This window comes from Eretmochelys imbricata, chromosome 11 (assembly GCF_965152235.1).
Source record: "Eretmochelys imbricata isolate rEreImb1 chromosome 11, rEreImb1.hap1, whole genome shotgun sequence".
Taxonomy (NCBI): domain Eukaryota; kingdom Metazoa; phylum Chordata; order Testudines; family Cheloniidae; genus Eretmochelys; species Eretmochelys imbricata.
The window spans coordinates 74,975,945-74,988,203 of NC_135582.1; the positions used below are offsets into that span (position 1 = coordinate 74,975,945).

Genomic DNA, 12,259 nt, shown 5'->3' on the forward strand with positions numbered 1-12,259 from the left:
ACAATGCCTGGGCACCGAGCTCAGGGCTGTGAATTCTACTGAGCGCCTAGCATTGAGGCATTGTAATGCTCAGTCCCTTTGTGGATCTAGCTCTAACTCCCTTAAAAGCTGTAACCCTCTGTGTACACCCTCCAGGCTCAGGACTTCAAGGGGTTCCGAAATTCCAGCATGGAAATGCCCTCCCACATTGCCCCTTTCAGACCTAGGGACTGTGTGGACAGCAGCCTTCAGGATTGGTGCAAGAACTGTGCTCTCCTCGCCTGTATCCCGCCTTAGATGTATCTGTCATCACTGTCTTGCCGCGGATGAGGAAGAGAGCAATTTCCTCAAGGTTATTTCTGGTGAGCGAGGCTAGTAGTCTGGGCTTGAGCCAGGTACAGAGCACACAACTGCGCTCAAAGGGTATGTCTACACTGCAGTTAAACACCCACCGCTGACACGTGCCACCTGTCGGCATTTAACGACTTCACCCAGAACACAAACATCTACACTGCAGTTTTACAGCCCATAGCCTGAGCCTCATGAGCCTGAGTCAGCTGAGATGGGCCAGCGGTAGGTGTTTAACTGCTGTGTAGACCTACCCTGAGGTTCTTGAACCAATCCTGGCCCACACCAACCCTGCTAAGAGATCCTGTGACCTCTCCATTTATGCTGACTCATTTAAGAACACGAAATGCTGATAGAGGAGTTGTGTTTGCACGTAACAAACTCCAGTGGCACTGCTGGCATCTGTTCAGTCTTGTTTAACATCCCCCCATTTTCACAGTTTAAAGCATTGTGCGTCAAGTAAAATATTCGCTGAGAAGGGTTTCTAGAGTTGAGAATTAATTGGGCTTAAAGGTCACAGACATAGCTGCAATCTCAGCGACTTCTGCCTTTAAACGCTGCTTGGAAGGTTTTGGGGGGGTGAAAGCTGGGTTTTTTACTCCTAGCAGCACAGCAGCGGCCATGTCAGGAGAGCAGGGAACTGCTCGGCTGGCTCTTTTTCTCGCTTTGTGGAGTTTTGCCAAAGGTGGGAAACTGCTGGTTGTGCCTCAAGATGGGAGTCACTGGCTCAGCATGCGAGTGGTGGTGGAAGTGCTTGGGAAAAGAGGGCACCATGTTGTTGTTGTAATACCAGAAGCCACCTTGCTCATGGGAACATCAGACTATTACACAATAAAAACACATCCAGTGCCTTACACACAGGAATCGTTGGATGAATTTTACCATTCAATTGGACATCACAGTTTTGTCGGCCTGCCATTTCCAGAGAAATTTACCAGCGTCTTTAAAATCGTATCACTATTTACAACCATGTTGTCATCTGCCTGCAGGCATTTCTTATATAACAAAGAGTTGATCAAATACCTTGAGGACAGCAAGTTTGATGCTGTCCTTATGGATCCTGTGTTACCATGTGGACCAATAATTGCTGAATATCTCTCAGTTCCATCCGTGTACTTCATGCGTGGACTTCCATGTGGTTTGGACTTCAAAGCCACTCAGTGTCCCAATCCTATTTCTTACGTCCCGAGGATTTTCACATCCAGTTCCGACCACATGACATTTACCCAGCGCGTGAAGAACCTATTAGTCAATGCTGCAGAGAATTTACTTTGTTACCTGTTCTATTCACAATATGAGAGCCTGGCTTCTGAGTTTCTTCAGAGAGAGGTAACAATACTGGAACTGTTCAGCAAAGCATCCATTTGGCTGCTGAGATACGACTTTGTGTTTGAGTATCCCAGGCCAGTGATGCCCAACATGGTCTTCATAGGAGGCACCAACTGTGAACAGAAGAAACCATTATCCAAGGTTTGTAAGTTATTTTTAAAAAGCTGAAAATATTACAAAATTATTTAATGGGTTTTTCTGTAGGCTCAATTATTATCTTGTGTGTGTGTGTGAGATCCGACGGGATCCAAGTGAAAACATCATTTTTATGGCTTATTACACGTGAGCCAAGGTCTTGATGACCTCACAAGCGTTGACTCAAGTAATGACAAAGTGGAGGCGTGAGTGAGGAGGGATAGTCAATGTCCTTAAATCAATTGTTATTGCCTCAGGACAATTTCTACAGCATGGAAGTAAAGGTCCTTTGAGGCCTTGATTGAAAATGATTCTCCGACATGCTTGCTGTAACCTATTATTCCCAGCGCATTGGCTCCATCTTCTGGAGCCTCTGGGCTGGAGCTGTATACATTCTTTTCCAGTTGTGCGCTGCAGGTTGCATAGTAAAAGTGGGGCTATTTTGATCAAAGACTCTTACAAGGAAGCAGCTGAGTCCCCATGGCGCGGATTCCCACAGCGTCCATTGTGCCTGCACCATACCTTCATATCAAAAGAGGCAAAAGGGTTATATGGGACGAGTTAAAAGAGTAACTTGAACCCAGAATATCTGAGCTTTCCACTCTTTGTTTATAATAACGGCATTCTAGTCTTCTGCGCCCCTCCCTCTGCTTCGGGTGCCTAATATCAGCTCTGTCATAACAGTTTAGGTTTTTTGGGTTCCCCCCACCCCTCTGGGATTTGCTTAGCTTGTGACATTTGGATTATGGGGTTTTAAAAAATGGTATGTGGTGCTTTAGGTATCTGTGCAAAGGTTATGTGGAATTACCACAACGGGACAGGCTGTAGGGACTTCAAGCTGCCTGAGGGGCATTTAGAGACTCCCCCAGTGCTGCAAAACCAGCATATCTGTTTCTATGATGCCTGCTTGGAGATAGGGACGTGTCGGGGATGTAAGAGGAACATGCTGCATTCCGTTGATCCTTGGCTGCAAAAATAGCCCCCAGGGGATTGTTCCAGCCATAATTAGTGCTAATGTAGACATAGCCTAATAAGTCATTTCTGAGATAGGAGCCAGAGGCAATGAAGATCATTTCTAGGGAACACAAATACCTCATTTTTGAAGCACACTCATTTTGTTTCAGACTTTTGAAAAAGCAACCAGCTGGGCACAGGCTCACATTTGTGACATTTTAAAGTATATTTCATTTGGGCAATGACTGGGGATGCATGTCATGATCAGCACTGGAATATAATGGAAATCTCGTTTCACCTTTAACTCAGGTGAGACGAGGGTCACTCCATAATGAGAATATGTGCCACTCTCAAACTGAAATACTGGAGTTCCTCCCCAGGGGTGGCGTAGCTGTGTCCTAATGACAGAATCAGTAAGAGGGAGTATAATACAAACAGTCAGGATGATACTAATAATCAGGTAACAAAGTTAGCATCATTTGTGGTCCAACAAAACACCCTTATCCGTTGAATCATTGCCAAGATACTCCACCATGAGCTGAGTCTGACAGACTATGGGGTAGACAGCAAACAAGTGAATCTTAATGATTTTCAATATCTTTTTGTTTAAAGCAGGAGCAGAAAGCACAAAACCAACACCTTGAGCAGCTGTACAGCTTCTTTGTGCGTCTGTTGTCCAATTGACCTGCACAGAGTCACCTCAGGGAGTGGATAATTAGAGCTGGGAGTTTTAGGATGAATAGTTTATTCACCAACAAATGCAATTTGGTGAATTTGGATTGAAATATGCAAATAGTTTCAAACTAACAAAAAGGGGGGGGGAATTCCCCCCAAAAGTTGAAATGTTTTGTTTCAATTTTCCATTTCAAAATGATGTTTCATTTTGAAATTTAGCTAGATTTATTTAAAAACAAACAAGGGTAAAAAAAACACACCTGGAAACAAAAAACTGAAAAATCAATTATGCGCTCAGTTCTATGCATAATTAACCATAAGTTAATAACCACATGCAATGCTGGCAAAGTGTTCTCTCACATTCTCAATTCTAGTAGATCTTGGAATGAAACATCCCACACCAGCATCTTAATGTTGGAATTACGCCCAAACCCAGGAAACCAACATTTCCCTACATTGCTCCCATTTTTTCTGCTCCTTTGCTGTCCAGCCAGACTGCACAACCAACCTTTCACCAGCTAAAAGTTAAAAAATGCCTCACTCAGGCTCCTGTAAACATACAGTTCATTGGAAACCAAACATTAGCTTAAGATATGAAGGAATAAGGGTTGGAAGCCCGGTAGTAAAACAATTTCTGTGTTGCCTGGAATAGTTGAGTATGCATCTAAAACCTGTCTTGACTGACTGCAGCACAAGTCTTCATCTAGGGAGATGGCTTCTCTGCTTCAAGGGGTTCGTCACCTACCTGCCTGGCTTCTACTAGTTCTGCCCCTCTGGAGCCTTTCGGAAGGGGGAAAGCTATTGGTGATTCCCCTAGATGGCAGTCACTGGTTCAGCATGCACTCAGTAGTATGGCGGCTTTGGCAGAGAGGACATGAAATAGTAGCGGTTGTGCCAGAAGCAAGCGTTCAGATTCAGCCATCGGAGCATTATACAGTGAAGACATACTCTGTGCCATACACCAAGGAATACTTGGAAGCCGAATTTAAAAGACTGGGGCATCATATATTTGCACCTCAACCTTTCCTGGAAAAGATCACGAAAACATTCGCAAGAATAGGAAATATTACAGCACACTTACTCAGTTCCTGCAAACAGCTTCTGTCCAACAAAGAGCTGATCACCTACCTCAAAGACAGTGCATTTGATGCTGTCTTGATGGATCCTATGTTTCTATGTGGACAAATAGTAGCCGAATATTTGTCCCTACCTTCTGTTTACTTCTCACGGGGAATTCCCTGTGGGTTCGAATTTCAGGCCACCCAGTGTCCAAACCCTGCTTCTTATGTCCCCAAATTCTTCACCAGCTATACAGACCACATGGCATTTCCCCAGCGTGTGTGGAACGTCTTAGTCAGCTCAGCAGAGTTCTTGAGTTGTTCCCTTCTTTATTCATCCCATGAAGATCTGATCAGGGAGTTCCTTCAACAAGATCTGACAGTGCCAGAGCTTTTAAGTCATGCATCTATTTGGCTGTTGAGATATGACTTTGTGTTTGAGTATCCGAGGCCTGTGATGCCCAACATGGTTTTAATTGGAGGCATAAACTGTGGCCAGGAGAAACCATTATCTCAGGTTAGTTCTTTTTCACAATTAAAACTGGACTATCCTACTAGCACCCGCTATTAGATAATGCTTCTATTGGTTAAAACAAAATAAAAGTAAGGAAGCGACAGCATGGAAGGGCTTAGAAAAGCATCCTCTCTTAGAGTCATAAGTAGTCACTTATATAATGAGAGATCCTCAGTTGTCCACAAATGAGACATGGAAGGCTAGTGTATTACTGTCTAGAATATTCTCATTTCATATGTTTCTTCACGAGACTTGTGGGGTCACCCAGCATACCAAATAATATTGAAACTTTGCACTATTTGAGTGGCACCTTTCATGAAGTTATTTGCTAAGAGTAGGACAGACATTAATTAAGTGACAGCTTTCATACAAGGTAGGTGGGTACTAGCCTCATTTTGACAGACTAACCACCTGACATTCAGAGATGAAGAACCATCCTCACATAAAGTAGTTGTAATAGTCAGGCATGGAACTCAGAATACTGATGGGGGACAGAGAATGAGATGGTTAAAAATGCGCTAGACTCAGTAGATTGACAGGGCAACTCGTTACTATACACAATATTTATTTAACAAGTTTGCCTTTCACGCTCCATGTTGTTTCAAGACTCATCAGTGCCTCCTGGAAAACTTTTGAAAGGGGTCTGAATTGAAATGAATATTCTGGCATTCCCTCTTCCCCAGGCTTTAAGGAAAAAACATTGGTAAGAAATAGGACATTTATTGGTTCACTTGCCCTTGCAGTTAGCGTTTCACTTGGTCAGAATCCTTTGTTTATGTCATCACAGGTAGTTGCAGATTCCTAAAATCTTCCACCTGTCTATGTCTAGGCAACTGTGAAAGCTTTTTTTTTTTTATTTAAAAGAAAATTAAATTACAGGATTTTCAATATTCTTAAGATCCAGACAGAACCGATAAATCAGGAATGTAAAAATGCCTCTTTTTTCAAGCCATTGTTTATGTCATTAAGCTTTAAAAACACCAACCATGTTTCCACAACTGTATGATTTGAAAAGAAAAACCTCAGACCTAAGCCTGAATTTCCTGACACCTTTGGTGTGTCAACAGAAAACAATGCATTTAGCTGCTTTTGGGTGCCAGGAAATATATGACTTGGTTTGCATTGCACCTTCCTTTACTGAACAGAACCTGAATTCTTTCATATATTTTATTTATTTAGTACACTACACCTTTAATTATTTCCATATTTTATGCCCCAATCCTGCAAACACTTGCACACAAAATCTTTACTCTTAGGAGCTGTCCCATAGGACGATCGCATGCATACATGTTTATAGGATCAGACCACAGTGAATTATTTTGCCTGTTAACATTATTTCCTTTCCAGGCTAGTCAAGGTGAGATCCCTTTGATTGCAAAGCACCAGAATTATGGCCCTGTGACATGGATTCGAATGGAAAGCATTGACTGGAGGTTTCTTTGTATTTGCAGGAATTTGAAAGCATTGTGAATGCCTCTGGGGAACACGGCTTTGTGGTCTTCTCCTTGGGCTCAATGGTCTCTGAGATTCCCATGAAGAAAGCCAAGCAGATTGCTGAAGCCTTTGGAACAATACCTCAGACCGTAAGAGGAAAAGAATCTCTCTAGCACAGCTGTTGAATACAATATTGGAATAGAGTCACTGGTTACGATTCTGTATTATTTGATTATTTTTTTTTTTACTTATGTGCGGTATAACACTTAACACAACAAATAGCTTCAATAAGCAAAAACCTGCCCCCTCCCCTCTTATGTCAAAACAAAACCCCATCTCCGCTGCTCAGCACAAACCTTCACAAAACAGATTTTGTCCGTCATGGGCTTATCTGCTCTGCTGTACAGCACAGTTTACAGGAAGAAGCAACAGCAGAAGAATTGTAAGAGGCAAGTTCTTAATATTAATGCTGCATTTATTATTTCCCAAAGGTTCTTTGGAGGTACACTGGAGAAGCACCCCCCAACCTTGCAAACAACACAAAGCTAATCAAATGGCTACCACAGAATGATCTACTTGGTAAGTCTGGGCAGAAGAGGGCGCTACTGGCAACAATTAAGTAGGTTTCTTTGAATTTGATAAAGCTCTAAGGGAATAGTCATAAATACCATAGGTTTGTAGATTGCAAGGCCAGAAGGGCCTCTCTATGATACAGCAGAGGGATAAATACCACGGAGGGATTCAAGTTAAGCACTAGTGCTGGCCCAAGAACAGATGGATATAAACTGGTCATCAGCAAAGTTAAGGCTTGACGTTAGACAAGGTTTTCTAACCATCTGAGAAGTGAAAATCTGGAACAGCCTTCCATGAGGAGCAGCAGAGACAAAAACCTAACTGGTTTCAAGACTGAGCTTGAGAAGTTTATGGAGAGGATGGTGTGATAAGATTGCCTAAAAAGCCATTTGGCCCATCTACGACTGCTATTAGCAAATATCCCCAAGGGCTGGTGATGGAACACTAGAGGGGGAGGGCTCTGCGTTACTGCAGAAAATTGTTTCCCAGGTGTCTGGCTGGTGGGTCTCGCCCACATGCTCAGGGTCTAACTGATGGCCATATTTGAGGTCCGGAAGGAATTTCTCCCCAGGTCCAATTGGCAGAGAACCTAGGAGTTTTTTGCCTTCCTCTGTAGCACGGGTCACTCGATGCTTTAAACTAGAGTAAATGGTGGATTCTCTGTAATTTGAATCCTTTACATGATGATTTGAGGACTTCAGTAACTCAGCCAGAGGTTATGGGTGTGTTACAGGAGTGGCCGGGTGAGATTCCGTGACCTGTGATGTGAAGGAGATCAGACTAGATGATCATGATGGTCCTTTCTGGCCTTAAAGTCTACGAATAAGGGACCATGTGATCATCTAGTCTGAACTCCTGTATAACACTGGACTTCCTTAGATTAATCCCTGTTTGAAACCACAGCAGATCTTTTAGAAAAACCTCTAGTCTTGATTTTAAAATGGCCAGTGACGTAGAATCCCCTACAACAGAGGCAATGCATGTCGATGCAGCTCCCGTGTTCGCTTGCACTTCCCAGAAGTCCACAGTCCCTGCTAGAGGTGGCTGACAGGTGAAGCACCAAGACCTGCCAAATTCAAACCGGAGAATGCACTGGGTCCCAGAGAGAGACTGCAGACCTCTCAACAGGAGCCAGAATGGGGAGGGGTCTGCTTGACGTCAGAGCTTATGGGGAGTCCCGTGAGAGGTCTGAGAATTGCGGGGGAGAAGAATGGGAAAATGACCAAAGTTTGTTAGAAATTGAGGGGAGGAGTAAGGGTGACAGGACTTGGGGGAAGAGAGATGAGTCTAGAGAAAGGAAAGATCTGACTGAGAACAGAAAGATTAACTAAGTTTGAAGGCTAAGGGTGAAATCCTGACCTCACAGAAGTCAATGGCAAAACTCTCATTATTTCTAGTGGGGCCAGGATTTCACTCCAAGATCTCAAAAGCTTTACAGACGATTCCAAGCTTTGCAAAGATTATCAAAACCTAGTGGAACCTCTGAGACCTTTAAGCAACACTTTGTCCGCCTCTCTCCCGCAGAATGCACACAACTTGATCCTTGGCCTTCTCTTCTACACCATGTCCCTGGGTGCCCTTATCTGCTTGCATAGCTTCAGCTACCTTCTCTCGGCCGATGATTTTAAAACCGCCCTGACTGGTCTCCTCCCATCAAGTCCCATATTTCAGCTTGCCCTTGAGATACCTCTTCCCAGAGGTCTCGCTGAAGTTTAAGCTTAAGGTCCACTCCATCACTGATAATTGTAATCCTGAAGATTGTCCTGGAGCGATTCCTATGTGACCTGCACTCCAGTGTTGTTGTATTCTATATTTATAACCACCGATGCCATTGTACCGAAAGCACATCTAATACTGTGCCTCCTGCAGCTTAAAGAATTAACCAGAGATGTCGGAGCAAGCTGTCTACTACAGTAATAAGTCTACCTTTCCCTCACAGCTCATCCCAAAGCCCGTGCCTTTATCACCCATGGAGGCTCACATGGAATCTATGAGGGGATATGCAATGGAGTGCCAATGGTTCTGATGCCATTATTTGGAGACCAGATGGACAATGCTAAGCGGATAGAGTCTCGGGGTGCGGGAGTGACGCTGAATGTACTTGAAATGACTTCTAAGGACCTATCGGATGCATTGAATGCAGTGATTAATGATAAAAGGTCAGTAACAGGAGATATAAATGTGGCATCTTCATTTTAGGGCTATCGAATATAATGCTGGCACATTGGCTTCCAGTTAAATTGAACACTAAGCAATACCTTTGTCATATTAAGGATGTTATGTATCACTCAGCAATCAGGATTTATACACCAGTGTATTAGCATCAGGGGGCTAGTATTTTTCCCATTACTAAAGGACTTTCCCCATCAGGGACTCTAATTATAGGTATCTAGAAGGGGCTTGAGTATGCAAATGAGATGATGCAAGTGGGTGCGGCATATATACAGTGGAAGAAAGCAATTTTCCAAGGTACATCACATGATTAAAGCCAAAAGCGTCCAGCTTCTTGGAGAATGTAAAGACAGCAATCAAAATGTGGTGGTGTCCTCTTTTTTCCCCTCCTTTTCTAGGCAGGAAAGGGAGATAAAAGCAGAGAAAAGAGAAAAAAAAATCAAAAAGAGAAATGTTTGTTCCATTTCACAAGTTTTCATCAAAAAACCCAAGGGTTCCACTGAACGTTTTCAAACAAAAATGCTTTATTGGAACGTTTTTCGAGGGAGGTTGGCCTGATTTCTTGACTTGATGTAATGTACAGTGAACGTGAGCAAAACGCTGTGGAACGTGGAAGATGGCTAAGCATTAATAACTGTCCTGCCCATATCACCATTACGTCATCTCATTTGTACAGTCACTCCCATACATTGGCGTTTATCGAGCAAAGCTATGGTTCTGTTGCAGAACGTCCTTAAAGGATTACCTTATAATCACCAAGCTGCCATGTTTTATAGAAGCTAACTCTAGCATTAATTTACTACATAGACCAGAATTTTCTCAGTCAACTCATCTTTCTATCTGTTCGCAAGCAGCAGCACCAGGTCCAGTCAAACGCTGCTTAGCCGGGCATTACGCAGGAAAGGCAGGCCATTGAGGTCTCTTTGCTTGCACGGTAGAACGTGTACAGAAAGGAGCCAGGAAAAGATTTTGATCCACTCACTGCCAGGGGCCATGTGGAGGTGATTCACCCTGCCACGCTGGCTGTCTCACACAAGATTAGGTTACATTTGGAGTGGCTGTCTGGTACAGCAGGGTAAATGCGGATGAGCCAATTGGTTTCAGCGTGAGGAGAACTTGACATTTTTTAATAGTTTGTCTATAATTAAGCAGCCCACCCTGGACTCTCAAGGCTTCCAAGAGACCCTGTCTATTTCTGCAAGTGCTGACTCTTTCTTCACCTTTCTCCTCTAAATTTATCTAACAGAGATTTATAGCTACTGTCTTGACTTCCTTTCCTCCAATCCCTCGCCAGTCTGGCTTCCACCCTCTCCACTCCACTCAAGACTGCCCTCCCCAAGGCAACTGGTGACCCCCTGCTGGCCAGATCTGGGGCCAATACTCCATCCTTATCCTCCTTGATTCTTCTGCTGTTTCAGTGCCATTGGCTATTCCCTTCTACTGGACACTGCTCTCCTTGGGCTTTCTTGGGACTGGTCTCTCTTGGATATCTTAGTACATTATTGCTCTTTATTATTTGTATTATCATAGCGCCGAGACCCAGATATGGGCCAGGACCCTCCGGTGCTAGGTGCTGTACAAACCCAGAACAGAAAGATGGTGTCTTGTCCCAATGAGCTTGCAATACAAATATAAGGCAAGAGACAGCAGGTAGATAGCAACGTGGGACGGACAAGGAAACAAATGTGACCTTACCAGGCAGCGCAAGAAGGAGTGCCCCAACTACCTAGCTATTCTCAGTTTTGTGTAGGCAACCCAACAAAGGGGAGTTTTGAGGAGTCTCCTCTGCCTCTCTCCCGCAGAATGCACACAGCTTGGTCCTTGGCCTTCTCTCCTACACCATGTCCCTGGGTGCCCTTATCTGCTTGCATAGCTTCAGCTACTCTCTCTCGGCCGATGATTTTAAAACCGCCCTGACTGGTCTCCTCCCATCAAGTCCCACATTTCAGCCTGCCCTCGAGATACCTCTTCCTGGAGGCCCCCCTGAAGTTTAAGCTTAACATAGCCAAAACGAAGATCCTGATTTTTCCTCTTAAACCTTCTCTACTGGCTGCTTTCTTTGTCGATGTTAACACTGCCAGCCTCAGTTCACAGCCTGGACGTTATGTAAAGTGTCTCCCTTTTCTTAACAGGGTTTAAGACACAGAAGGGGAATAAAGCCCTCAGGGCATATGGCATGAGAAGAAAGTTAACTGATGGAATCTCTGTGGAATTTATTTCTGTAGATATAAATAATCTTCTAACTTTCTAAATAAAAAAGTATTTAAAACATTTCATTTCTTTTCTTTGTAGCTATAAAGAAAATATCATGCATCTCTCAGCCCTTCACCTCGACAGACCTATCCATCCCCTTGATCTCGCGGTGTACTGGGTGGAGTTTGTGATGAGACACAAGGGGGCCCCGCATTTGCGGCCTGCGGCCCACGATCTCAACTGGATCCAGTACCACTCTCTGGACGTCATTGCTTTTCTCCTGGCTGTCGTGTTCGTCACCGCGTTCATCTCTCTGAAGTGCTGCCTGTCCTGCTGCCGGAAGTGTTTCTGCAAAAAAGGAAGAGTGAGCAAATCGAGGAAATCCAAGGCAGAGTAACTACGGGGTTGGAGACCGGGTGCAGCTCCAGGCCTTAGGGAATGTAGGGCTCTCCTGAGCACAGTCCCAGTAAGTAACTTATGGCGGTGAGCTCAGAAATTATTCAGAGCATATTGCCTTTAAATAGCAGAAAAGTGTTTTTTTGTTCCATGTTTTGATTTGGTCTCCAATTAATTCAGAATATTTGTGAAAGCTTTGTTTAAAGCTTGTTTGATTGTTACAGATGATTCATGCCATAATGCTATGGTGCAGTGCTCAGAATATTAATGGGACTTCTAGGTTCCATTTCCTGCTGTGTTTCAGAGTAACAGCCGTGTTAGTCTGTATTCGCAAAAAGAAAAGGAGGACTTGTGGCACCTTAGAGACTAACCAATTTATTTGAGCATAAGCTTTCGTGAGCTACATGCTCAAATAAATTGGTTAGTCTCTAAGGTGCCACAAGTACTCCTTTTCTATTTCCTGCTGTGTTGCTCACTCACTATCTGACTTGGGGCAAGG

The 12,259-nt window shown here is 43.8% G+C and overlaps 1 protein-coding gene across 1 annotated transcript; it reads left to right on the top strand.

The window, feature by feature from the left end:
* The first annotated feature begins 4,131 nt into the window (after nucleotides 1-4,131).
* LOC144272046 (UDP-glucuronosyltransferase 1A1-like) lies at nucleotides 4,132-11,761 on the top strand. The gene is made up of 5 exons (XM_077829831.1): nucleotides 4,132-4,995; nucleotides 6,444-6,575; nucleotides 6,918-7,005; nucleotides 8,939-9,158; nucleotides 11,464-11,761. The coding sequence occupies exons 1-5, from the start codon at nucleotides 4,132-4,134 to the stop codon at nucleotides 11,759-11,761; spliced, it is 1,602 nt and encodes a 533-aa protein (XP_077685957.1).
* The last annotated feature ends 498 nt before the right edge of the window (nucleotides 11,762-12,259 follow it).